General features: G+C 49.4%; 2 protein-coding genes across 3 annotated transcripts in view; one reads left to right on the top strand and one right to left on the bottom strand.

Moving 5' to 3' along the window:
• Nucleotides 1–642: 642 nt before the first annotated feature.
• Nucleotides 643–26,016, top strand: jmy (junction mediating and regulatory protein, p53 cofactor). Its single transcript, XM_086188523.1, has 10 exons — nucleotides 643–1,924; nucleotides 10,184–10,357; nucleotides 16,709–16,859; nucleotides 17,132–17,301; nucleotides 17,956–18,121; nucleotides 18,544–18,734; nucleotides 18,829–18,906; nucleotides 19,043–19,135; nucleotides 19,273–19,795; nucleotides 21,217–26,016. The coding sequence occupies exons 1-10, from the start codon at nucleotides 1,133–1,135 to the stop codon at nucleotides 21,525–21,527; spliced, it is 2,649 nt and encodes an 882-aa protein (XP_086044649.1). The 5' UTR covers nucleotides 643–1,132; the 3' UTR covers nucleotides 21,528–26,016.
• Nucleotides 24,889–27,858, bottom strand: part of homer1 (homer scaffold protein 1) — an 18,492-nt gene continuing 15,522 nt past the window's right edge. For both annotated transcript variants that reach the window (XM_086188524.1, XM_086188525.1), the window contains one exon: nucleotides 24,889–27,195. In XM_086188524.1, the coding sequence (XP_086044650.1) occupies nucleotides 27,007–27,195 (189 nt within the window). In that variant the 3' untranslated portion in view covers nucleotides 24,889–27,006. The remainder of the gene's footprint in view (nucleotides 27,196–27,858) is intronic.

Here is a 27,858-nt window from a genome sequence, read left to right as displayed (position 1 = left end):
TCTAGAAATGTCATGCTAATTCTCTACATGCAAAATAAATTGTTTGATTCAATAAAATAAAATAAATATTATCACTCGTCCTATTAATCTTAGGCACAACTGAAGATCTGCATATCTATGAGAATCGTTTCACTGTTACATATTTGAAGACATGAAGGCAACATTTGGACAAGAGTTGCCTTTCTTTTGATATGTTGGAGACAGCGGGACAGAAGACTATAACAACTGGGTTTGTGTGTGTTTCTGTGTATACATATGTGTGTGTGTGTATACATATGCATATATATATGTGTGTGTGTGTATGCACATATGTTTATATATACATATATATACATACATATAAATATATGAGGGGTAAATGATAAAGTAATTGAGTTAAGAAAATAAGCAAAGAAAGGGAAAAAAATGAATATATTAAAAAATGGTTTAGGTTCTTTATTTAAAGAATCAAAAGTCATATTTTGAACAAATTCATTTCGGGGACTTGATTTAGTTTCTCACATGTAAGGAAGATATTATTATTATTATTATTATTATTATTATTGTTATTATTATTATACGTTGTCCTATTTTTCTGGTGGGCCCTGAACGCAACATTCCTCCCCGGATTTACCACGCACGCACTCTGCTTGTAAACACAAGATCACACGTGACAGTGTGCCGAGCGGAGCCGCGCGACCGCTTTGTCTGTGCCAACAGACACACAAAAAAAAGAAAAAAAAAAAGAAGCGAGCGTCTGGGCAGGTGAGCCCGAGCAGGGGGTGGGGGGGCAGGCAGGTACCAGGTGGTCATGACAACCGAGGTTGTGATCTCCCCCCACCAGCACCGCGACTCTGCCGTGTCGCCTGCGTGGTAGCGGACTCGGCCGTGTGTGTGTGGCGGAGCCGTGGACGGTCTCTGCCTCGGCGGGGTCGCGCTCGGCTGATAAACAGCGGGAGAAGCCTTTGTTTCTCCGGGGCTGCTAATCGCCTCGCTAGCCGCGGCTAACTGGTTCCTCTCCAGCGGGCTGCTGGAGCCTTAGCTAGCCTCGTTCCTAGCTAGCAGCAGCCGCTAGCCTCCGCGGGTCTCGCCGCTGTCGGCTGTGTTTATTATTTTTCTTCCCCCCTCCGCGCTCCCCTCCCGGCTGGATGAGATGTCCTTCACCATGGAGGATAACTTGGAGTCCGGCTGGGTTTCCGTCCGACCCAACGTCTTCGACGAGAAAGAACGTCACAAATTTGTTTTCATCGTGGCCTGGAACGACGTCGAGGGAAAGTTCGCCGTGACCTGCCACAATAGAACGGTCCAGAAGAGGACCACTTTCCTGGACCCGCTCCTCGACTGCTGCCCCTCCGCCGCCGCGCTCCCTGACCCCGGCGGCCCCGCGGCAGAGAAACACGCCAAACACTCGAGTAAGAGAGATGAAGTTTGCCAAGTCGCAGCCAGAAAGACTCTCCACAAAGGCAAGGCAAGCGAGTGCCCCTCGCTCGGGTCCTGGGATGTGGTGTCACCTAAGGTGACCGACATGGAGATCCTGGACCCCGCGGATGCCGCAGAGATGCCGGACGACAGCGACGGGGAGAGCCGCCAAGATTTCAGCTGGGCCGGGCTCTTCGCCTTCCAAGACCTGAGGGCAGCGCACCTGCAGCTGTGCGCCGTCAACTCGGACCTGGAGCCCTGCTTGCCCTCGTTCCCGGAGGAGCAGTCCGGCATGTGGACGGTGCTGTTCGGTGCCCCTGGGGTGTCCCAGCAGGAGACGGACGCTCTGTGCTACCAGCTGCAGGTGTACCTGGGCCATGCTCTGGATACCTGCGGCTGGAAGATCTTCTCCCAGGTGCTTTTCTCCCAGAGCGACGACACCGAGGAGTACTACGAGAGCCTGAGCGAGCTGAGGCGGAAGGGGTACGAGGACGCGCTGGACAGAGCCAAGAGACGCATGCAGGAGGTGAGAGAGCCCACGGCGGCCCCCATAGCCCGGGGGAGGCTCGGGTGTGGTAATCAGGGGGCCAAGCCTCCAGTAAACTGAAAAAGACGTGGAGAATTTAGATGTGGACTATTGCTATTCTCTTTTAAAATTATTTACCAAAATACAGAGAAAAAGTCCTGTGGTATCAAACTTAGCATGAACAATAAATGATCAGCTAAGAAGAACAAGTCGAGACTGATGTGTTTTAAAGTTTACAATTTCAAAGTTAGCATCCAGATTATTGGTCACATGCCAGCAATGAGGAGGTTAACATCTGCTAAGTTGTTGTAACATTTCCTTCTCTGACGTGACTGACAGCAGTTCAACGCCCCGCTGCTTGAATTTAGTGTCTCTTAAAAAAAGAAAAGAAAAGTGGTTGCTAACAAGAGTCTAAAGGGGCCTACAGAGGTCGTGGAGGTCATTAAAGGTCATAACACAAGAAGCCTGTGAAGCTTAGAGGTGGTGATGTCAGCGTCACGTGTCCCTGTAGTTCCCTCATAGGCTAGCGTTAGCTTAGCACTGCTCATTCAGGCCTCCAGCATCTTCGTGAGGACGGTCTTGATGAACCCAAGATTGTGCGACTCGTCAACTTTAGTTTGCAGCAGAAGTGATGCATTCATTTACTCATTTATTTGTTTATTTTCCCGCCAATAATCCAGGTTCCAGTGTTAAAATCCCACTGGCTACCGGATGAGGGGTCCCACGGTGGTGCTGACGTCCTCTTTGCGCTACGGTACTGCGTAACCGTTGGTACCGGTGAAATGTCTAAGCCTGTCTCTCTTTCAGTCGAGAGCCTGAGTGTTCTGGTTTGTTTTGGCATCGGAGGGGGTGAGTCCTCCAGGGAGTCTCCTCTCAGTCTCAGGCGCGACGGCCAGGAAGTTTTAAAGAGGGTCAGGCGAGCAGAGTGACGAGATTACATGTAGTTTTTCTCGGCATAATTGAGCCTCACGGCCGGCTCGCTCTCCTCCTCTTCCTTTGTCCCCCCCCCCCCCAAATGATCTACCATCTGTTGCTGCGCCTCCATGAGCCTGTAATACGATCTGCTCCGGCCCGACATCACACTCCAGTTGGCTGCAGAGTGGAAGGGAGGTGCTCCAGACGCAGCAGAACAATTAGAGGTTGAATTACAGAAATGACGTGTCGCTACAGCTGTTTGGGTTCGGTGTTGTGATGGCGGACAGCTGAGCGCGTACACGGGGCACAGAGTTTAAAAAAAAAAAGGAAAGGAAAGGACTTTTAAAAAAGGCACCGTTGTAGCGAGCTGTCAGAGCAGCTTCTCCTCTCCCTGGCAGACACGCTCGGGCTCCAGGGGGATGAAGCCCCGCTCTCTCCTATGATTTCCCCTCGATGGGGGGGATGTGAGGGCGTTGGAGAGAGCTGCCTGAAAACCCGGCAGTGGCGGCACACAATTAACACCATTTTTATCCTCCTGCAGCTCTCCGGTCGCCTCACTGTTCCGTATCCACGGAGCTTTCAGTCAGGGACGAACTGTCGTGGGTTTTTATTATATAACAACTTTTGAGGATATTTCATACATGGCGAAGAACGCACCAGTTTGAAAATTGAACTGAAAGTTGACACTGCTGCTTGAAATAACGTTTTGGGCCAGTACCACATAATGAGTACTGCCTTTGATACTTCAATACGTTTGCTGAACGTACTCGTGTACTGCAACTTGATCTCATGAGGAGTGTTGACAACACAGTTTTTTTATTTAGTTGATATGCCAGGTAATGAACTTCCGTATATACACAGTACTTACTGTAAATGCTCCTGGAGTTAGCATGAATGCTAATTTACATTTAGAAAGTACAAAACTATACACAATAGGCACAATATAGAGATTACACAGGTGGAAAAGGACAGAATACCTCATACACACCTGTGTTTGCAGTTCTGCTCTAGTACAAGCCACGCAGACACTGATGCCAGAACGTTTTACTGCAAAAATCCAGTATCTGTCTGGCTCTGGTTAAAGCCCCCGTGAGTTCTAAATCCAACCTGAGTAATGCAGTGGGAGTGCTGGGAAGTCCTGTCCAAGTCCTGGTCATGATCAAGGTGAATGTGTGTGTGTGTGTGTGTGTGTGTGTGTGTGTGTGTGTGTGTGTGTGTGTGTGTGTGTGTGTGTGTGTGTTTGAGACAGGACGAAACCTCGGGCCAAGTCTTTGAGCTGGTCTGTCTCATTGACACACAAAGCTCCAACAGCTGGCGGAGGGCTGGGCCCAATCAGGAAGACACGATTTAGAGTCTCTGGTGTGTTTACCGGCGACGGTCTCGGTCGTCTACTGTAGCGGCCGGCTGTGAGGCGAAGGATTTTCTGACACCTGGTGTACGTCCACACAGATGATCATGTTGCTTCAGTGTGTCTCGTGTGTGTGTGTGCGTGCGTGCGTGCGTGCGTGTTTGTGTTTGTGTGTGTGTGTGTGTGAGAAACCTGGCGGATATTATGTCAGTAGTCAGTTTCCTTGATTCTTTGGAGCGAGCACCGACTGGTGAGCTGAGTTTCACCGCATTTGACCTTTTGAGATAAGCTGATTTAACAAATGCACCACAAACCTACCTAGACATGACCAGGAGGCGCTGTACGGTACAGAGCTGTACGGGACAGAGCTGTACGGGACAGAGCTGTAGGGGACAGAGCTGTAGGGGACAGAACTGTAGGGGACAGAACTGTAGGGGACAGAGCTGTAGGGGACAGAGCTGTAGGGGACAGAACTGTAGGGGACAGAACTGTAGGGGACAGAGCTGTACGGTACAGAGCTGTAGGGGACAGAGCTGTAGGGGACAGAACTGTAGGGGACAGAGCTGTACGGTACAGAGCTGTACGGGACAGAGCTGTAGGGGACAGAACTGTAGGGGACAGAGCTGTACGGTACAGAGCTGTACGGTACAGAGCTGTAGGGGACAGAACTGTAGGGGACAGAGCTGTACGGGACAGAGCTGTACGGGACAGTGCTGTAGGGGACAGAGCTGTAGGGGACAGAGCTGTACGGGACAGAGCTGTACGGTACAGTGCTGTACGGGACAGAGCTGTACGGGACAGAGCTGTAGGGGACAGAGCTGTAGGGGACAGAGCTGTAGGGGACAGAACTGTAGGGGACAGAGCTGTACGGTACAGAGCTGTAGGGGACAGAGCTGTAGGGGACAGAACTGTAGGGGACAGAGCTGTACGGTACAGAGCTGTAGGGGACAGAACTGTAGGGGACAGAGCTGTACGGGACAGAGCTGTACGGGACAGTGCTGTAGGGGACAGAGCTGTACGGGACAGAGCTGTACGGGACAGTGCTGTAGGGGACAGAGCTGTAGGGGACAGAGCTGTACGGGACAGAGCTGTACGGTACAGTGCTGTACGGGACAGAGCTGTACGGGACAGAGCTGTAGGGGACAGAACTGTAGGGGACAGAGCTGTACGGTACAGAGCTGTAGGGGACAGAGCTGTAGGGGACAGAACTGTAGGGGACAGAGCTGTACGGTACAGAGCTGTACGGTACAGAGCTGTAGGGGACAGAACTGTAGGGGACAGAGCTGTACGGGACAGAGCTGTACGGGACAGTGCTGTAGGGGACAGAGCTGTAGGGGACAGAGCTGTAGGGGACAGAACTGTACGGGACAGAGCTGTACGGGACAGAGCTGTACGGTACAGAACTGTACGGGACAGAGCTGTACGGTACAGAGCTGTAGGGGACAGAACTGTAGGGGACAGAACTGTACGGGACAGTGCTGTACGGGACAGTGCTGTAGGGGACAGAACTGTACGGGACAGTGCTGTACGGGACAGTGCTGTAGGGGACAGAGCTGTAGGGGACAGAACTGTAGGGGACAGAACTGTAGGGGACAGAACTGTACGGTACAGAGCTGTAGGGGACAGAGCTGTAGGGGACAGAACTGTACGGTACAGAGCTGTACGGTACAGAGCTGTAGGGGACAGAACTGTAGGGGACAGAACTGTACGGGACAGTGCTGTACGGGACAGTGCTGTAGGGGAGTTTAGTAGAAACTCGATGTGACTTTGATTTGGCGATGTGAGAGGATCTATTAATGCACCCGCAAACAATCACTTAAAAATCAAAGAAGCTTAGTTGCGGTGATGCTGGGGTGACCGTGGTGCTGTTCCTTTATCGAGCAACACAAGTGTGGCCGTTCGAATGATCAAATTTAATCCTCACAAATTGTAAAAGTGGTTTTCGTGTATGGAAATGATCCTCAGATCCAAAAGCCAGCAAAAGGAATCCTGCTGGTTTTCGGTGGAAGCAAAACATCGCCCCAGCGACGCTCTGGTCTGCCATCAGGGGTGACGCGCTGAAACGATGGTGCATCCTTACTTGCGGTCCTCTAACGTGGCACTGAGAGAGTTTAGAGTATGTTTTTAAAACTTGAAGGTGACGCGTGTGTGAAAGGGCGGCTTGTGTGACGGCCGCTCTCCTGAACCTGCTCTGCTGGCGATGCTCTGTGTCAGGCTCCTGGTCTGGTGGCGCGGAGGTGAGAAGCCCCCGCCCGCCTTTGGCACACCGTGCCTGCAAATGCAGTTGGAATCTCATCTGTGTTTGTGGTGATAAGTGGGCCACGCATGCGGAAGGACTGGCTGGTGAACAGTCCCCCAGATGTGGGGCTTCTTGTCTGTCAAACACTGACCACAGACTTCCAGCCGTTCCTTGTCTGAGGCGGCCTGATAATCAGCAGCTTGCTCTCAGTGCACCTCACACATCACAAGCTCATGATTACTTTCAGGTTCACACGTCTCTTCAGAGTTGCTGTCGCGTGATGATGATGTTGGACTGCTCATGGAAACCGAGGAGTCATTCAGTTATGAGGGGAACTGCATCCTTTTATTCCACCCATCATATGAAAGCTGTTTGTTAACTTCAGGGCCGCTTTATTATTATTTTTTTTACTAACCTGAGTATATTCTGAATTAAATGATCATCTGAGAGGCAAAAATGTCTGTCACGAGTTCCAAAACCTCAAGTTGTCATGTGTAGTGTTTTTTTTTTGTTTTTTTTTATGTTTTGCAATCATCAGTCTGAAGGCCTCATGTGTTGAGGTAACTGTCAGAGACAAAGAGGACAAAAAAAAAAACCAAACCAGCCTCTCTCTTTAAAAAATTTACCTAAATAGAAAAAAGAATAGAAGTAGTTGCTGGTTGATTCCTGACAGCAGAATAGTGGAGGAAAAAGAACCGCAAACAAGTTTGATAGTCGCTTGTTTCATTCTTTTCTCTGATAAAAAGGTCAAACGTTTCCTGGTTGCCGAGTGCTAAATCATGAGGGTTTCCTGCTTCGTTGTCCCTCGTGACAGAAGTCCCTGAATTTTGGGCTGTGGGACAGACAAAGGCAGCAGTTTGGACACTTCACTTTTGGTTCTGGGGCAACAATCCGGTGCCATTTCTCTTGGCATTTGGTTTACCAAATTGATCAATCATCAACATAATTGGCAGATGGAGTGATGACTGATTGCAGCCCTGATTGTAGTGGAGATGGCGGCAGCTGTGGAGGGACAATTCACTGAAAACGCATCCAAAGAGACACCTCGAGCCTCCCAAAGCTCTCGGCACAGAGTTTGGCTGATACTTTGTCTTTTACAGAGCCTGATATTTTGACTGGTCCAAGTAGCCAACGCACACACGTGTAAACGCGAACAGTAGCGATGGCTCCGTTCCATTCATCCTTCCAGCCATGTCAGTGAGAGGGCTTGGTCAGTCAGCTGAAGGCAGCCCTGATTAAGGTTGATTCACGATGTCTTGTCCTGCTGCGGCAATAAAAGGGTCTGTAGGTCTACATGTTTTACAGTGGCGATCCTGTCAGAGAGCCAAGATGGCGGTTCATCCGTCGTCCACCGATAAAGGAATGAAGCGAGTCAGTGGTGTGATTGATTGTGAGGTCGCCCGGGCCTGGTAGCCTCTCCTCCCTCGTGTTCTTGTGATGTAGCGCCAGAACGTTGCAGAGGAACAGATGATTGAAGCTTTTCAAAGAACTCAGCTGCGGAGTTCTGCTCAGCCGGACGGTAGCTGGTATTCTCTCATTCCTGAAGCACTTTGAAACAGGGTTTCGCTCCTGTCACAGACGAGGCGTGTTCGTGCGCTAAGATACTGTAATTAAAAGGCAGAGAAAAGTACTCCGGCAAGACTGAGCAGATTTAGTACTGACAAACTGGAAGAGTTAGTCCTGATGACAGGCCTGCAGCAGCCGTACAATAGCGCGCGTTGTTAGGAATGTCCTGTCTTTGTCTACTGGATGACTCGAGCTTTCTGGAAAGGGAACTTCTAGCTCCTGATTAGTGATGTTTTAATGACTTCTTTCTCTGTGCTGGACTGAGAAATGCGTATATTTAATATCACAATTACTCCTGGGACACTGCTCCTTTGTTCTTGCCGGTACTGTCGATGCTGTTTTTGGAAGAACAGAAGGCAACGTTCAACGTAAAAAATTACCACAAAAAAACCCCCATCCAAATAAATCTAATTTGTGATTGGCAAAGGCAGCGCTTTTCAGTTTATCTTTCTGAACTGTGAGCCTTTTTTTTCTCCCTCAACTTCCAAGTCGCCTTGAACGCAGCACTCACACAGTGCCGCCATCTCAGGTCTGAGCAGGAGAAGTCAAGAGTTTGAATCCCAAAGCAAAATGCAAGATTTCCAAGGTTTAATTGGTGCAAACCAGAATGGTGATGTAAACCAGTGCAAATAGATCCCTGCAAATTCAGCCAAAAAATCGAATGTCATGAATCACAACATCAGTCGGAATAATCTCACTCATGTCGTTTTTCCAGATTGTTCAGCGATGGTGCAACGATAAAGTTTAAAACTTTGGTCCCAATCTGTACTAAAACAAACACCAAGCACCAACCGAAGCAGCAAATCTTCGCTAATGAGAATCTGGAACCAGGAAGCGTTTGATTTATCGTGAAGTCCTTCAGCCTCTAATTAAGACGAGTGGCGCTGCATCGGTACACGTCAAAGACAACCTGAACGCAATTACGTCTGACTGACGTGTTCCTCAGAGGATCCTACAGCAGTTGCACGTTTGAGAGGGGAAAAAAAGTTTAATGAGAGTTTCAAAGTTGTATCAGTACGTGTCTCGTTCATGCCCGGGCAGGGACTGGGATCATTCACCCGAGGGGCTTTCCTGGCCCGCAGCGAGAGCTAGGGGCAGTGAGTCGGTGCGCGGTTGGCCAGTGGTTACCACGGAGACACTGATCCAAGGTAAACAGTGGGAGCAGTGTTTGAGCTGAATCGTGCAGTGTCTGCCCCGGTCCCCAAAGTGGAGGGCTCTGGAATACCAGCCTGGAGTTAATATAAGCGTCTCTATTCATATCTACGGCTCTCTGAGGAGAGAGGAGCACTTTATTCACAGCTTCGGACCGAGATTGGGCGGTGGCACATTTCAATATTATCTGAGGCAGAAGTGAAGTATTGTACGACGTGGACACGTCACTTTGTGAGAGCAGCAGAGGAATTGTGTTTGTGTGTACAATCGCTGTTCTGATAGCCTGAGGAACAATGCAGGGCCTGTGGATAGCTGGACATATGGTACCAATCAGCATCAGTCAGAGCCGGTTTATTCCTATTGTACTACGTCAAACAGAGTGTTTCATAGTGGCGTTCCTGAGCAGCCTCACCTGCGTGCCAGCAGCAGCGCCTGCAGAGGCTCTCTCACACTCCCGCTAGTCGGAGTCAGGCTTTGGCTTCCTTTCCCTGTCAGCTTTGAGAGATCTTGTGTCAAGAACTTGTTGTATCATGACTTCACCGCGTCCATTATACACTCCGCTACAGTTTGGGAGCCACTTGAATCAGTTTTGTGCTGGGCAACATTTTCTGGTGCTGTAATTAAAAGTGTCTAACTTCTTGAAGGAATTGGCTGGATGCCTTAAAAGCAGCGAGCAGCATCCTGTCGCGCCTGGGAAGTGGAGACATTTTGCACTCACATTAGAAGTGGGTGAGGTCACCTGCGTCCATTTGTTGTGAGTTGGAGGGGTTGTTAATCTTCCTCTTCAGTGTCGTGAGCGGCGGTTGACTCGCTTGAGTTGTGAAGGCGTTGCAGCTCACACTCTCACAACTGCCACAGCAGCTGATTTGGCGTGAAAGCAGCCAAGTTTGTAGTGGATTTGAGCGGGAAGATCAGCTTTTCTCTGTTGAGTCTAGAGTAATTCCTGCCTCACCTTTTTTCTGTGTGTGTGTGTGTGTGTGTGTGTGTGTGTGTGTGTGTGTGTGTGTGTGTGTGTGTGTGTGTGTGTGTGTTGTCTCAGGTGCTGGACAAGCACAAGGCCATGGACAGCATGGTGGAGCTGCTGCAGGTGTACCCCGAGGAGGACGAGGCCTACGGAGAGCTGCTGGAGGCGACCACTCAGCTCTACCACTACCTGCTCCAACCTTTCAGGGACATGAGGGAACTGGCAATGCTGCGTAGACAGCAGATTAAGGTAGTAGACACACACACACACACACACACACACACACACATGCAAATGCCATCTGTTTTGGGGCTTGATTTAAGTTGGTTTTAGCCAACTAGCATGTCCTGGTATTTACTCTGGCTGCGGTGGTGTTGCCTCTCTACTGGTTCATGAGTGTCATTCTTGTGGTTTGGTGATTTAAACGCCAAGGTTAGAGCCTGCAGACGAGCTCTAGGCCGCGCCCTGGCGATGTCCTCATTGAGCCTCCCCTTCTAAGCCCACTGTAATGACATTAGCATTAGTAGCCGAGGCTCCGTGTGGCGATGATGATGATGGCGTAGTCGCTGGTCTGTGCTACCCTGTAGCTTTGCATCTGGGGGCTGTGGAGGGCAGAGGATCAGCCAGAGAGGCCCCCCCCCCCCCGCGCCCAGAGCGGCTTAACGACCAGCACAAGTATTATTACAGCAGCCACTAAACCACTCGGTAATTCTGCAGCCTCAGCAACACACTCTTCTCTTTTCCACACTCTCTCTCTCTCTCTCTCTCTCTCCAATCTGCCTTTGTTGGTTTCTTCATTAGAGCCTTGAAAAAGGAAGGAAATCTGCAGAAGAATCCCAGGCCTTGGTGGAGCAGAGGTCAGAGGTCGGAGTTGCTATGTTACACAGGCAGGAATGACAGTCGAATGCTCGATGTAATCAGTGGGACGGCTTTAAATGTGCTAACTGATACAAATTTCCAGCAAAAACACGTCTTAATTTACCGAGGCCCACTGCCCCCCCCCCCACCCCCATCCCCGCCCCAAATATCCATGTTGTTCCTACAAGCCTTTAGGGAGCCGTCTGCTCTCTGTCATCGCAGCAGATGCAGTACTTTATCAGTTCCAGATTAGTTCTCATGTATTGATTATTGCACAATCACAGTATTGTGATACGACTGCAGTGAGCAAAGTGAGAGACTTGTTTTGTCTTCCTCTCTGATTCCCTCTCCTGCTATACAAGACACGCCGTCTTCTTTTCTTCTGCGCGTCCGGCGCCAGCTCATCCCTCACAGCTGAAGAAGGCTGCCATTGCTGCATCCATAAAACGTGTAAAATAAAATGGTTAGCAGATGATGGCTGCTCACGCCACGGGCACTGCTCAGAATGTTGAGGGGATTCTTGTTGTGGCACATTAATGAACTCGTAAAGTGGTTGAGGACAAATGAGTGGTAAACAGGAGACGTGGTGATTGTGCAGCCTGGAGGTGGTAGTAGCATACAGGTGTGTGCATTCCGCAAAACGATGAACTAATACCCAGCATGTCAGAACCAATACGAGAAAGGGCAGCGACCTCGCGCCGCCTCCAGCTGCGGTTCCTCTCTGCTGGGATAACTGGACCCAGCGGTCTCGTTTGAGGTGCACTCGTCTTTGGATGACTCCTCTCTGTTGCCTCTGTTTTGGAGCTGACAAACAGTCTCGTTCATGCTTGTTCCCAAATCTTCCCACGCCTGACATCTTTGTCTCCCAGCTAATCCAGGGAAAGTCCTGGCTCTTCCCCCTCTAGACTGCATCGAGCTTCCACAGCTTGCTTAGCCAGCATTGTGTCACTGACCTAACCAAAACAAGTGAGTGTGGGTGTGTTCATGAAAGTGTGTATTATGTTGGTATTTGAGGTTTTTGTGTGGGAGCTGATCCCAGGAACCAGACTTTATGGATGCAAGTCTGGTGGGATTGGATCTTTTTCATTTGATGGTCCGAAAATCCCGTGAAACCCAGAGATGACATAAACAAATCCCGTCTGCCTGGAGACATGCGGCCTTTTCCTCTGGGCTGGAGAGCTCCAGTGTTGCTCAAGAGATGATCAAGAACACATGAATGAGCCGCACCGTGGAGGTGGATGACAAGTCCCCTTATTACCAAGATTAGCATCAGGCTAGCAGGCTGAGATCATAGATGCTTTCGCCTCCGTGGTGGAGGGGTGTTGCGCTGTTGGAAGCTAAGCTAACTGACACTGACAACCCCCCCAGGTGAACCGTGTATGATGCCAAAGTTTCCAGCCCTGCCACCTGCTTCCCTCAGGGCGATTCAACGGCTGCAAACAAACCTGTATGCAAATGAATCCCTGAAACTGGCAGAGGCGGCTAGTTTCTCCTGACCTGATGAGTCAGGGGAACATGGAGCCTCCCTCCTTTGTGAAGAAAGGGAGGGAGCGGGCCTCTGGAGCTGAGACGCAGGAGGATTTTACAATTTACCTGCCATTTGCATCCCACTGATGTTAGGAGGGCGAGCAGACGGGTGTCGGTTGCTTGCTAGAGTTACAGGCTGTCCCGACTTCATCTGCAAGTGTGAGGTCACGTGACACCCGGGAGGTTGTTGTAAAGCCTGGAGCTCCGCCTGCCAGTTTAACCAACTGGAGTGTGAAGAAGAACTTTTGATTTGGGAAAATATTGTGTAGTCGTTCACTGGAGCTCGGTGCCAGGATGAGACTCGCGACTGGCAAGTGCTCAGCTGTGTGTGTTTGACTCCTCTACACCGGAGAATCCGTGAATGAAGAGCAGGTGGACAGGTGCATGGCTGAATACTCACCTGAATGAAGCAAGAACAATGGGTGTCAAGTGTTTGGTGATGTTGTCGGATGGCCCTATTACATGTCAGAGTGCCGCCATGTGAGCGTGCCTTTGCCTGGGGGGGGGGGGGGGTCAAAGGGCAGCTATGAATTAGAGATGTAGCTTCTCTGCAACACGTCTGAGATAGTTTAGTAGCATCATGAGCTCCAGTTACGGGGTCACAATGATTCTTACCTAGCAACGGTTGTCATGGCAGCCCCTGGAACACCTGTTGGAACTTCCTCCAGCTGTTAAGCAAATGTACCCAGATTTTTAAATAATAGACACTTACACAAATCAAATCGGAAGGCATTGAAATAAAAGCTCTGGCTGAGCGTCGTTGTGAGGGTGTGCGCCTGTGGACGGGCTTTTCTGATTTAACGCACCTTACACACATAAACGGGCCGCATCGCACCGCCCTAGAGTCCTGGTACCTGACAAGCAGGACTACAGATAGGAAGCAGATGTAGGCTGGATCTGGAAGACCAGGTGTCGGGTGGGAACCCCAGCTGATTGCCCGTCACCTCTCTACAACTCAGGCGTGTCTCATATTTTAAAGGCAAACTTCTGGTCTCTTCTGATCGTTTGCTTCCTGTCAACAAAAGTTCATGAAAACACCAAAACCAGCAGGGAGTTATTTAGTCTGTCAATGCGCTCTGACCTCTGTACCCTGCAGGGATGAGCAGAGAGCCCAGTATTAGTACAAGTATGAGTATTTGTTCAGGCGGGATAAAGATTAGTATGTAAGTAGAAGTGGAAAGAATCCCTTTTTGAAAATAATCAAATTCCACCTCTGGAGATGACCCTGCCCTTGTTGATCGCCATCGTTTCTGTCATTTACGGATGGGTTGCTCTCTTCAGCAGGTTTGATTGACTCGTCTCTGGGTGTTGTTCCCCGACACATTCTTGTGTCAAGACAAAACTCAACAGAAGAAGGTAAACTCTAAAACTGCACTTCTGTTGTCACGATGTTGAATTGACAGCCTTGCAGACGTTGTGGGTGGCTGGGAGGCAGGGGGCTTTAAACCTGAGTGGATGTGCGCTGCAGATGTTGGCAGATGTTTAACATCTTTGCTGAGTTTTGTTCACACACTACGATATAGGCCAAGTCACTCAGACGCAAGTCACGGGTGCATTTTTTAGGGGGGGGGGGGGGGGACTATTTTTAGCAGCGGAGGAGTACACACATGCTGCTTTCACGAGTGTTGTTGTATTTTATGTGAACGAGGATCAAAGTAAAGCATCGAATCCGTGGTCATCGAAAGGAAGGAGCCGGCTTGTCTGTCACACTGCCCGTCCAGATTGATAGCAGACGGTCTGGTGTTTGCAAATATGATCCAAACCACATTTGAGGAGGGTTGAAAGTTGGAGTAAGATCAGGTTTCCACAGATGTCTCAGTGCGGACGCTCCGCTAGGACTCCAGAGGGTCTTTTGCATCTCTAGAAACCTGCAGCTGCCTGAAGGTCGGGTTGTTCAATAGTTTGGTGAAATGCGGACACGCTAAAGATTTGAGTTGGGAAACAAATCAGAATTGAGTGCCATCTGAACAAGACTGCAGTTTTTCTACACAGTTCTCAGACAGCCGTGATGTTTTCTGGTGAAGAGCGCCGAGATGCACCAGGATTTAGATGTTCGAACAAAACTTGTCGGTTTAAAGTTGTCAACTTTTCATGGGATTTGTGAACGTTTTGGAAATGCGTGTGTGTTAGTTTCTCTCAAGCTTTGACATCAGGAGGACGTGAGCAGTGTTGCGTCCACCTCCATCCCCCACAGCCGTCCGAGAAAAACCGCCTTGTAGCGACCAGAGTCTGCTAGCTGCTTGCTATTTGCAGCGGCTGAGATAAGGACCTCCGTGTCAGGGCCTCTGCTGTCAGGGTCCCAGCAGCTCGCAGCCACAGGAACTGGCATCACTTCTATTCTTAGTCTGACGCGTCTCCTGTGTTTTGTCATCCGCGGCTCTTAACCAGAGTTGTGAAGAAGGGCAGTGGTCGGGATGGGATTCTATTCAAACGAGACACTCGTATCTATTTAGGCTGACGACGGCTTTTTACAACCACTGTGACCAGGACAAAGACCTGAGAGTGTTGGGAGTGGATTCACCTCCCATGGATCCTGACAGCTCAGGTGTGAACGCGCTGAGATCCACATCCGGACACGGCCTGGCCCCCTCTGAAGGACTGTTGAGTCTGTGAGCGCTGAAGTACTACCAAGCATTTACCCACCATGTTGACATCATTGTTACACAACACCTGACGACGTCATAGCAGTCATCCTGACCTGGAGCTCAGCGAGGAATTGAGCCACGCCGTTCCTTTGTTTCCTCTGCTGTTCTTATGTCAGCCTGACGAGACACAGGGACGCGTCTGCAGGTCTCAGGCTCCCGAGTTTCTATTAAATTGGCCCAAATTGATAAATTGATAACAGTGTGCTTCTCTCTCTCTCTCTGTCTGTCTGTCTCTCTCTCGGTCTCTCTCTCTCATTTGAGCGACGTGTGTGTCACGTACATCCCAAGTGTCCCAAGTATCACTGGACTATTTCAGTGTGTCAGAGAGCAGTTTAATGGGTGTAGAGCACCGCGGTGATGATGTGTGTTTGCTGTCCAACAGGAAGTTAGCGCCACCGCGGTTTCCCTGGATCCAATGGGATCGTTAACCACAGAACTTTTTTCAGGCATTAAACCAAAAACCTATTTGGCTGCGAGGTGAAAGAATGTGGCCTGGCTTGCAGGTTTCATGACTCCTTCCTGCGCCGCTCTGTTGACGTCTGTTGCGTTTTAACAACCTCGACGTGGACTGGAAATGCAAAAGATGTTTCTCACTTTGCATAAAGCCAGTGGAACAGAACAAGAATCGCAGAGATGCGTTTGATTCACTGCCATTAAAGCCAGCAGGGACGCGGCCAACAACAACAAGCTGCAGAGAGACGGGGACGCTTTGACATGTTGTCAGAGAGTGTGTGTGCAGTGTGTGTTTAACTTTGTCCTCACACGTAGACGCCAGTTATTATGTCCTGTATCCTGTCTGCTGAAGGCTGATGTAAACAGTGAGATCACCACTAAAACCAGTTAAAGGTTTTTGTTTTAGTATTTTCTTTGTCTCATTTCTGCCCTTTCTTTTTTTCTGTCAGACTTTTCTGGTCTCTGACGTAATCGCTCCATCCCCCCCAAACCACTCCCTGTTCATGTGCCTCACGTGCAGAGACACACTCACTCGCGCACGCACGCACACACACACACACACTCGGGGCTAACACAACTCAAGGCCTTTGAGGTTTGCTGGTGATAACTGCGGCCCTGTTTATTTCTGAGCACCTTCACACATCTGTTCTGCATTGAGACGTATGAGAGCGGCAGTGCAAGGGGCCTCACAGGGAGTTAATCTGTGTACATTTTGTTCCTTCTACTCCCCTCTTGGAGGAGGTGAAGTTCTCAGTCAACACCCAGAACCGGACTCCACGTGGCGCTGCTCTTTCCCCGTTTCTCACTCTTTTCACATGGCCTGACACGAGCAGCTGCGCCTGGCGCTGGCTGACGCCTCCTTGCATGCCTGATTATGTGAATTAATCACTAAGTTTACCCTCCATCTCCAGTTTTGTTAGCAGAGATTTCTTGGTGGGGGAGGTGACTCAGCCCTTTGTTGTTGCTCAGTAGGACTCTGTGTTAGTGTCACTGTAAACATGCTCAGACATGCCTCAGGCTCCTCTCACGGTTAGCGCCATCTGCTGGCTGCCTTCTCTGGACTTGACACATGTGAGTAGGTTTGACCTGCTTCAACAACCCTGCTTGACCCCGTCAGATCTCCCTGGAGACGGAGCGTCTAGGTCCTCGCCGCGTGGACAGCCTGAGGAGAGAGGATGAGGAGTGGCAGAAGAAGGCCCACGCCGCTGTGCTCTCCATCCAGGACCTGACTGTCAAGTTCTTTGAGACCACCAATCGAGCACAGAAAGGTAAACAGAGGGGAGGGGTTTCCTCTCATTTTGGAGCAACGTGAACTTTGACCCTTGTAGTGAATGTTTACCTGACAGCAAAGTGCAGTTCAGACTCCAAACACCTCCAGCCTGAACTTTTCTATGCTGAACAACATTTATTTGTATATAAATGTGTGTGTGTGTGTGTGTGTGTGTGTGTGTGTGTGTGTGTGTGTGTGAGTGTGAGTTTTGGTACACAGTTTTGCCATCTAAATGTAATAAACTTAGTAAGAAGTCCTTGTTTGTTGCAGCTCTGTATGAGAGAATGCGAGCCGACCAGAGGAAGTTCGGCAAGTCGGCGTGGGCAGCAGCGGTGGAACGCATGGAGCGTCTTCAGTACGCCGTCTCCAAAGAAACGCTGCAGCTGATGAGGGCCAAAGAAATCTGCCTGGAACAGAGGAAGCACGGCTTGAAGGAGGAGGTAACGCACGCCTTGTTTCTGTAAATGACTGGTGATGTCAGACGCCACAATCTCCAACGTTTAAGATAAAGATGAGTTGGGGGAGGGAAAGAAATGAGCTCACAGCTCAGGCACTGCTGTGCAGTGAGTAACGTCCTGCTGTTGGAACAGTGGAAACGGTTGTTGAGGTCACATGTTTGCTTTGCCTGTTGCCGTTGAAACGTCCGTTGACCTGCTCGGCGCCGGAGGGACCTTACAGCGAGGTGAGGGACTTAATGTGGACCGTCCTCCCATCAGGAGTTAGACAGGACAGACAAACCTCCCTGTAGGTGTGAGGCAAAGTCTGGTCAGAGGTTCTCCTCCTTCATGAAGCACGTCTTCTATCATCAGTGTGAGTCCATCCTGATCTCTGGTGTCCAGTGCTGATAAACCTCCATTCATCTGCTCTGAATGTTGTAAAAAAAAAAGATACAAGCGTACAACTGTACAATCGTATCGTGTCCAGGTTTTCTTCAGTAGTAACAGTGAACCCTCGCTAGCTCAAACCTCGCGTCCCACTGATGTAGCAAGTCCAGTCTCGCTGGCACCGCTCATTTGACACAGCACCCAACCGCTCGTTGTGCGTGGTGTTCGGCCTCGGGGGAGAGTAATGCCTTCATGTGGTTGGGGTTCCAGATGCAGAGCCTGCAGGGTGGAGAGGACGCCATGCTGCACCTGGACCAGCTGGAGGCGCTCTACTACGAGTTACAGCTGCAGCTCTACGACATCCAGGCAGAGGTGCTGCGCTGCGAAGAGCTGCTGCTGACTGCGCAGCTGCAGAGTCTGCGCAGGCAGATAACAGGTGAGCGGCTACGCAGGGGTTGCGTTGGCAAAGCTCGGCTGCACGCCACCGGTCAGTGTCGATGCTTCCTGCATCTTTGGGTTGCCGTTTCTAGCTCGTCACAGACGCATCCAGCCTGCCTGGAAGCTGTGCTAGGAGAGAGCTGCCAACAGGAAGTGCCAGGGAAACTGTTGTTACATCATTGGTCCACCAGAGTGCAGTCACGTGCATTTCCTCACCTCATCAAGCAGATGTTTCTGTGTCTGGAGAACGTGAACCTACCAGTGTATCATGAGGGTTTTTAAACCCTTGAGTTTGCTAGCAACTAATTTATACTTCATTGTAATTCCATTATTTGTTTTAACTCTTGAAGTCCAGCACTTGAGTTGGATCTGAAGCGTGTAAATGACCTGATACATGACTGGGTCCTGTTGCTCTCCCAGAGCGGCAGGATGAGGTGGTTTACTACGATGCCTTCGAGAGCCCCGACGCCATGAAGGGCATAGAAGACCCAGCAAACCCGCCGTCCCCCCTCAGAGATGAAGAACTCAGCGTCCTGCAGCAGAGGACGCGGCAGCTCGAGGCCCGCCGAGGTCGCATCACCACCAAGAAGGTCTACCTCAAAAACAAGAAGGTAGGCTGGAGGACGCCGGCGAAGGGGAGAAGGTCAGATGACGTCATGCTGAGGTCATTTAGGTTCATAATCCACGCGCCGTTTTTCTTCGTAGGAAATTTGTATCGTCAATCACAACCAGAAGATACAGCAGCGCCAGACTGAGAGCCACTCCCTCCCGCTACTGCACAAGGTAAACATCCCTCCATCCCTCCACTGTTGCTCTGTTTTACAGGATGTCTTTATCTCTTATTCTCTATCAAAAATCAAACTTCATCTTTGTTATTCTTGCGATTTTTACATGAGAACGACTGTTGTTCCCTGTGAAGGTTGAAGAAGTTGAGGAAGATGAAGCCAAGCGAAATGCCAGAGTGAGTCAGGAGAGACAGAGAACATTGGACAGACTTCGTAGTCTCAATCAGGTAAGAGCCCCCTTCAGGTACCAGCTTCCTCTGAACGCAGGGCTGGAGTCCACCACAGGAGATTCTGGACCCGGGACTCCACTCATGTCCTCAAGTCCTTGTGTCGACTGACTCTGTCTTCCTGCTTCTCCTCCCAGCGTTATCCGGGCCAGGTGACCCTCAAGTCCAGCAGGATGCGGTTGGGTCAGACTCACCTCCGGAGGCGGGGGGGACAGCAGCCCAGTACCCAGGCAGCCAGTGTCCAGACGGACTGCATCTCCGACCTCCCGGAGCTCTCGGCTCCGCCTCCGGTCGATTCCTGTGGTTGCGACAATGTGTCTTTACACGCAGTTGAGCTCGAAAGTCTGGACTCACCTCCTCCCTTCCTGTCGCTGCCCCCCCTTCCGGCGTCCCCATCACTTCTGTCACTGGGGCCTCCTCCGCCTCCCCCTCCACCCCCACCACCCCCACCTCCTCCACCGCCACCGCCCTCAGACGACCAGCAGCAGCAGGGTGACGGGATGCGTCCCACCGACCGCCCGGTGCGTCAGTGCGAGTCTGAGCCCGCCTCTCTACCTCTGGCTCCGTTCTCCCCGCGATTCTTCGACAGCAGTCAGCTGCTGACTGCGAGGAAGAAGCTGAGGAAGACGTCGTCGCTGGACTCCTCGCAATGGCGGAGAGGTGAGACGCAAACCTACAAACCTTCCGACAGTCACCACAACCCATCGGAAGATTTAAGACTTTAAGACGCCTGAGGACGTCGTTCAGAGCTGCTCACTAGAAAACAAAATATTCTTAATAAAATAGAAAATCAACACAACATGAAATGAAAAGAAACATCTCACTTCCTGCTGCCACCAGGTGGTGCTGCGGCCAATTGGCCCAAATATTAATGGGTTCTTCTCAGCTCTGGCTCCGCCCCTCACCAAGTTGGTGGAATTCAGCCTTGTAATCAGCGTGTTCACTGACAACATGAGCTCCTAATTAGTTACAGACGATTATGATGATGGTGATGATGGTGATGATGATGGTGATGATGGTGGTGATGATGGTGGTGATGATGATGATGGTGGTGATGATGATGGTGGTGATGATGATGGTGATGATGGTGGTGATGATGATGGTGATGATGGTGGTGATGATGGTGGTGATGATGATGATGGTGGTGATGATGATGGTGGTGATGATGATGGTGATGATGGTGGTGATGATGGTGGTGATGATGGTGATGATGATGGTGGTGATGATGATGGTGGTGATGATGGTGGTGGTGATGATGGTGGTGGTGATGATGATGGTGATGATGATGATGGTGATGATGATGATGATGATGGTGATGATGGTGGTGGTGATGATGGTGGTGATGATGATGGTGATGATGATGGTGATGGTGGTGGTGATGATGGTGGTGGTGATGATGGTGGTGGTGATGATGGTGGTGGTGATGATGGTGGTGGTGATGATGGTGGTGATGATGGTGGTGATGATGGTGATGATGATGGTGATGATGGTGGTGATGATGATGGTGGTGATGATGGTGGTGGTGATGATGGTGGTGATGATGGTGGTGATGATGGTGATGATGATGGTGGTGATGATGATGGTGATGATGATGGTGATGGTGGTGGTGATGATGATGATGGTGATGATGGTGGTGGTGATGATGGTGGTGGTGATGATGATGGTGATGGTGGTGATGATGATGGTGGTGGTGATGGTGGTGGTGGTGGTGATGATGATGGCGATGATGATGGTGGTGATGATGGTTATGATGGTGATGGTGGTGATGATGGTGGTGATGATGATGGCGATGATGGTGGTGATGATGATGGTTATGATGGTGATGGTGGTGATGATGGTGGTGGTTATGATGGTGATGATGATGATGATGATGGTGGTGGTTATGATGGTGGTGATGATGATGGCGGTGATGATAAGGATGGCGGTGATGATGATGATGATGGTGGTGATGATGATGATGATGATGGCAGTGATGATGATGATGATGATGATGGTGGTGATGATGATGATGATGATGGCAGTGATGATGATGATGATGATGATGGCGGCAGCTTTGTAACCGTGTTGCTTTGTGTCTCCAGCGAGCTCCCCTATGGATGAGGTGCTGGCTTCTCTCAAGCGGGGCAGTTTCCACCTGAGGAAGGCGGAGCTGCGGGTCCTGGCCCCGGACCCGGATGACGACAGCAACAACATCCTGGCTCAGATCCGCCAGGGCGTCCGGCTCAAGAAGGTCCGGACCCGACCAGAGCAGCCGCGCCACACCAAGAGCTTCCCCCACTCAGCCGACGCGCTGACCCGCAGCATCCACGAGGCCCTGAGGAGGATCAAGGAGGCCTCGCCAGAGTCCGAGTCGGAGGATGAAGGACTTCCGTGCACTGACTGGGAGAACTAGTCCGGGTCCGAGAGCCAGACCGGACTCTCCTGGAGGTGCCTCGTTCTGCCTGAACAAAACCCTTCATTTGTCTACGAGAACTGCTCAGAGGTAGACCGGGTCCGCTAACCTGGATCCGACCTTCTGGGCCACCACCTCCAGCTAGAACCCATCAGACTTGTGCTGTAGCTTGCTGTGATGGGTTTGTTTTAGTGAGTATTTGAAGTCACTTGAAGGGGCGGAGTCAACTGTCAGACTCGGCTCGTCACTGTTTGCTGTACAATTTTACATCGTTTGTACTGTAAATGACACGTTTGTGTTCTCGCCTGGTTTCGCTATGAACTGAATCACGGTGTTGGCGACATCGTGGTGGAACGGAACATCCACGCCATGTTTGCTTTTCTTTTACACATAATTTTGACTCTTAATGTTTATGTTTGTAACACCTGGAGGTGAGAAAGAGAGAGAGAGAGATGGAAACAAGTTTTAGCCTTCAGATTCATGAGAGGCAGCAGGAGATGAAGGAGCTGTTCTGCATCCCTGAAGGTCACGTGACCTACGCTGCTCAACGCTTCTGGCGAGCCACGAGTGTCTGGAGTGAAAAAAGGGAACAAGAGAAGATGAAGATGTTTCTTTCTCTGAGCGTGGAGACAGAAACAAAGACACCAGTGCCAGTCGGAATTAAAAAAAATTAATCTCATCGAGGATTAAAACACCAGCAAACTGTACAGAACGCTGCTTCTTTGACAACAGCACTGCCGCCATTTTGGCTTGATAATGTCCAAGGGAAACGACGCGAGGACAGAATAACGTTGCCAAGACGACAGACCAGGAAGTGGGGGAAAAAATTGTGAAGTTCCTTTTCAAGTCACTGCGTGTTTGCAGTCGAATCTTACGCCCAGTGAAGAGTCGTGTGCACCGATGTTGTGATGGAGGGAACGTCAGCGTTCTCTCCTCCTCCTCCGAGTTTTTTGGGTGATTTTTGTCAGTGGGCTTAAAACGTCACATGATGGGCCGAACCAACCCAGCGTCAGGCAGACTTCACTTCTCTTTGACCAAGAACTCTAAAAAGCGATGCTGCACTCATCTTCTGAAGGCGAGGAACCGGCGTTGACCAGACCGCCGAGAGTTGATCAGGAATCAATAATCGAGTGGAAGAAGGAATCAGTTGCGGCATGTGATTAATTCCCATCCCCAACGGAGGATGTGCATCGTTTTTATGGCCCTCTGGCACAATTCAGCTTTAATCTGACTGATTAAATTGAAAGAAAATTAATATTTAGTATTTGATTAATTTAAAGCTGCCATATGCGAGTTCAGTGTCGTGATACCACGAGACTCCTCCCCTTCCTCTTTAAGATTAATGAGGCGCCGAGTTCCTGTGGTCAAAATTCACCTTTTGTTTTAGCCAATGCGAATACTCAGAGCCTGAGGGTAGCCATAGCAACATCTCACAGCCGCTAACGCTAGCTCTTAGTCCCAGCACTAGATGTGGGTTTGTGTGCGGCCGCCTTCTCTGATTGGTTTGATGTAAAAGGTGACAGGAGAAGCTCTCTTGCGACGCCACGTCACGATCGTCTCCTCAGCGTCACGTCACCAGGAACAGGCGACCAAACGTAGCTACTGTAGCTTTAACCCCTCCTTCTCTGGCTGCAGCTTCTCCGGTGTGAAGATTTGCTTTTTCCATGTTTTACATTGTAAACTGAAGATTTTGAACGAAACAGGACGTTTTGGCCTTTTGCAAATTATGTGGACATTTCTTTTTTTAAATATTTTTTGACTGTTTGCCTCCTAAAATCAGCAGGTCAATGGAAGATTTTTCAAATTTTTAACAATAAAAGGGGGAAAGTAATGTGTAAACCCCCCCCCCCCCCCCCCAACACTGATAGAACTGAAGGTGCTGTTCTGTTTGGCTCCAACTGAACAGGAACTTGTAGATGCAGCAGGTTGAAGAGGAGTCGCTGCCCCCTGCTGGTAACAGACGGCGCCTCCAGCCTTCGTCACCTGTCCAGTCACGTCATGTGATACTTCTTTTACAGTCATGCCTTGTTTACCAGTATTTGTTTTCCAAGTTTTCTCATGAGTTGCTCGTGTGTGTGTGTGTGTGTGTGTGTGTGGTTTTTAACATGTCTTTTACATTGTATGAATTGTGTCAAACTGAAGGCTGTATTTTCAACGGTTACACAGGAGTACAACGGCTCCTGGTGAGGGAATGGTTCAACGTTATAGGGAGTTAGTCAATGATCGTGTGTGTGTGTGTTATTTATGAAGCTTCAGGCAGCAGATGACTCGCTCGCCATCACCTACGTGGCTCCTCGCAGAACCTCGCTTTTCATGTCATCGACCTGGTTGTTCGGAGCAGCCGTCTCCAGTCTGTTGAGTTCTAAAGGTGCATGTGGTCTATTAACACGGAACCGGTGTCAGAGGACTCAGCCGCGTTGTCCGTGTCTGTAGCGTGATCCGGGTATCATGGGGAAAGAAAAGCGATCGATGACACAGCTGCAATCAGGCCATAAAATCTGATGCGCGCCTGAACGAGGCCTGGGTGACTGCTGCTGCTGCTTCCACCTAGGATTTTGTCATAATTTAATCTCCATGAATGCATAAAAGATGACGCCGCTGTGTCAACAGCACGATGGAGGCTTGTTCTGAACACGAACACAGGCGCGGTCGGGTCGTTCCAAAACACGACACGCCAACAACCTTCAAGATGCTTGTTTTCTGAGTGCAGTTCTGATTGAACCGGCTCTCTCACCTGAAGGTCACGAATATCATGTGGTTCGGCATTGATTGTCAAGCTGGAAATGATTGATGGCCACTGACCTTCAGATATGTAGTCCTGCCTAGTTTATTCTCTAAGACACACACACTTTATAACAAGCTCGTCAGCTGCTGCCTAAAACTTCACGAGAGAATTTCTCCAGAATCTTGAACTATTCCTGACAGTGGCTGCCATCCACAGAGACTGCGGCGAGCTCTCAAACGCGCTCCGGGACCTCGTCGATTACCGCAACGCTAAATGAGCAGCAGATGTTTTCCAGGTGACTCCTCGCCCTCGTTATACCATCGTGCTTCTTAAAAATAAAGATAAAAAACATCTTTTAACAGGCGTCTGAACCAAATTGCTCATCTTTCACCCTGAACGTGTTTGGCCTGGAACCTCTGGCGTGTAACGGCGTGTGCATGTGACCGGTTCGAGGACGAAACCGTCGCAGTCAAAGTGCAATAATTAGGACGAGAACGTCATCCTGAGTTGTACTGTAATGAAGTGTAAATCATGGGAATATATCCGCATGCCTAAATGTATTGAAGTATTTATTGAAAACTTCATATTTTAAAAAGAATTTTTAAAGCATACAAATGTAAATGTACATACGTTTTCTTTTTTGTTTCCTATCATGACATTCCTCTGCTTTCTATATCGCTCTTCTATATTTTTTTTCTCCTTTCAAAATAAACTTGAGCACCAACCTGCTGATTCCTCGAATGTTCCTGAAGTGTAAAGTAGAACCAGACGTGTTTGACGCAAGTCCAGAAAGGTGGAGAAGCAGGGCTGATGTCACGCCATCGTTCATGGACCGCCATCTTGCAGTTTTTGTTATTGTCAATCGACTCAAGATCCAGAGAAGAAGATGGAGAGCCTTCTCTCCCCTGTGTTAGTTAGCTTAGCACAATGAATGGTAGTGGATGGGAAGTGTTAGCATCAGCTAGCTTAGGTTCAGGATGTTGGCAGAAATTGATATTCCCTTAATCCATGAATGTATGAACCCGGAATCTTAACGCAGGCAGAGACGCTCGAGGGACAGTTTATTTGGTGACTTCTGATGGAGGTATGCTAATACTTTCCACTTACTACCATTCATTACGCTAAGCTAATTAGCAAAGGTCTTGGGCTTCTTGTCTGGCTCCATGGATGACAAACGGCGATTTCCCCAGCATCATTTTGCGTGGCAGCCTGTGAACGTCCACCTGCTTCGAGAAGTCGTGGAGGGGCTGGACTACGAAAGAACGACAAACTGAACCATTTTTGTTTGCTTTAGGTTTTTTTGTTGTTGTTTTTTTTTGTTTTTTACTATAAACTCGATTACAATTTGTGTGTTTTTTTTTTTAAGCATGTGTTATAACCAACATTTAAATTTCTTATTCAAATGTTATTCCCTTTCAAGCTGTCGTGTTTGAAATTTTCATTCAAGTCTCCCAAACGTACCCGAACCAACATCAAGCCCTTAAGTAGTGTTCTTCAGGTGTTCGCACAGTCACAGGTTCCTCTGACGTCGCTGAATTTTTGGCAATAGTAAATCCCACAAAAGAAAGTACTGCAGTTAGCTACCAGTGATGCATCTCTGTACCAAAGGCAACATCAGCGAAAATTAATCACCTGTACAGGAAAACGTATTTGGCAAAAAAAAAACAAAAAACAAACCTCTGCAAATCCAACCTGCTCATATTTCTTCCTTTGATAAATAATAGTTCAAAAATATTGCAAGTTTTTCCCCCCAAAAAAAACAAACTACCCAACGTAACGCGCGATTAAAAAAAAGAAAGAAAGAAAACGAGATGTAAATAAAGATCTTTGTACAACTTTCACGGTAATCATCTCAGAAGTGGAAGTAATAAATAAGAAGAAAAGGAGAAGAGGATTCAATCATTGCACTTAAAGTCGCAACAGAAACGAGAATGGAAAGAAAACGAGATTCACCCGTTATTCTCACACACACACACACACACACACACGACTCCATTTTAACAAGTGCACTATGAATTTGTCGTCATTCTTTAAAAAAAAAAAAAAAAGGTCCCGCCTCCCATGTGGTCGAAACGCATCCCAGTAAATTACCTGAAAGTGAGAGTGGAACGTGTTTGACCCTCCGGTGCTTCCTGTTTGTATTGCTCTTATTGTGTAGACGTCGCCCCCACCGCCACCGCGGCGGTGGCGGCGGTCCCGACTCACGTCACCATCCAGAGCTCAAATAACAAAACGAAACAAAACAGAAAAAAAAAAAAAAACATCATCAAAGTTTAAGAAAAGGAAACGAGGAGTCCTTCTCGAGTTCATTTGGCTGACAATGACGTCGGTGAGAAGAAAGCGACGACAAAGGAGGAGAGAAAGAAAGACGGGCGGGTAGAAAAATGCACTGAAGCCTTCCAGAAAGTTCATGATTGAAGGAGCAAGAAGCAAAACTTCACCTCAAACAGAAGTCCAATAACGAAACTCAGAATGTTCCCGAGAGGAGCGGAGGGAAGGCATGATCCAAGCGAAGGCTGCGTGCTTGTAAACGAGTACCGATACCGAGTATGGACGTAGCAAAAGGTGTACCGCTGATGTAGAAAACCTGTGTAAACATCTAACGGGTATCGCATACGTGTGGAAATCAACTGAATTCAAGTCAGTGAGCGTGAGTGCCGACATGCAGTAAATGCTCTCGGAGGCGTGATGGTGGCGGTGGCAGTGAACGGAGCCCACAGCGTGAACGTGTGCGTGCGGCGTGTTCTCCCCCCTCTAGCTGGCCTCCACCAGCTTGGCCAGCGTGTCTCGCAGCTCCGTCAGCTCGAAGATCTTCCCGTCCAGCAGCTGCAGCAGCGAGCGAAGACTCTTCCGGAAGGCTTCGCGCTCCAGCTGGTTGCTCTCCAGACGCTGCTCCAGGTCGCTCAGCCGCGACTCCAACGCCTGGTTCTTCAGCTCCGTGTCCTGGAAGGCACAACAGGCGTTTTTTTGTTAAAAATTTTGTTAAAATCTGATCTAAACAAGCAGTCGTTTCATCCTGAGGGTCAGGAGAGCAGCGCAGGAGGGAGTCCCAAGCCCTGGAGGGACGGCAGCACTGCTGAACGTCCGCTTGTTTTCTTTTTTTTGGTCCAACTTGAGATACTTTGGCGCTGCTCTGGGACATAAAATAGGTCAGTAATGATCAGAATTGAAAAGCTTTCTGTGCTTCCCTCTGCTACCAAGTGGCTGAAGGAGGCTCCAGAGGTGGCAGTGGACATGAAACCATCCCACCTAAAGCATACGTTAGCTGGAACTGTTAGCGACAATGCGGTTAACAATCCTCGTGACATCAGACTGACGGATTGATCACGACGTCTCTCCTGTGCTGGCGTGGAGCGACGCCCGCTACACGAGGTGGCGTAGCACAAGAACTTTCCTCCCGCAATGAAGCAGAGTTTTAAGGTATTTATACTAAACTTTCTTTTCTTTTCTGTTGTGTACTTTTAAACATCTCACCTCCTACGTTTTAACAACCTGTTCCTTCTCCTGGCTAATTGAGTTTTCATGAATTTAAATGATTTTCTTGGCATTACTGCAAGCCTCCCGACATCACGACCGATAAAATTCAAAATGGACGACAAGACACAG

This window comes from Aulostomus chinensis, chromosome 19, assembly GCF_037954235.1.
Source record: "Aulostomus chinensis isolate RoL2024-O1b breed Wild chromosome 19, RoL_Achi_v1.0, whole genome shotgun sequence".
Lineage (NCBI taxonomy): Eukaryota > Metazoa > Chordata > Actinopteri > Syngnathiformes > Aulostomidae > Aulostomus > Aulostomus chinensis.
Note: the sequence above shows the minus strand (reverse complement) of the source record. Positions and strands in the feature narration are given on the sequence as shown.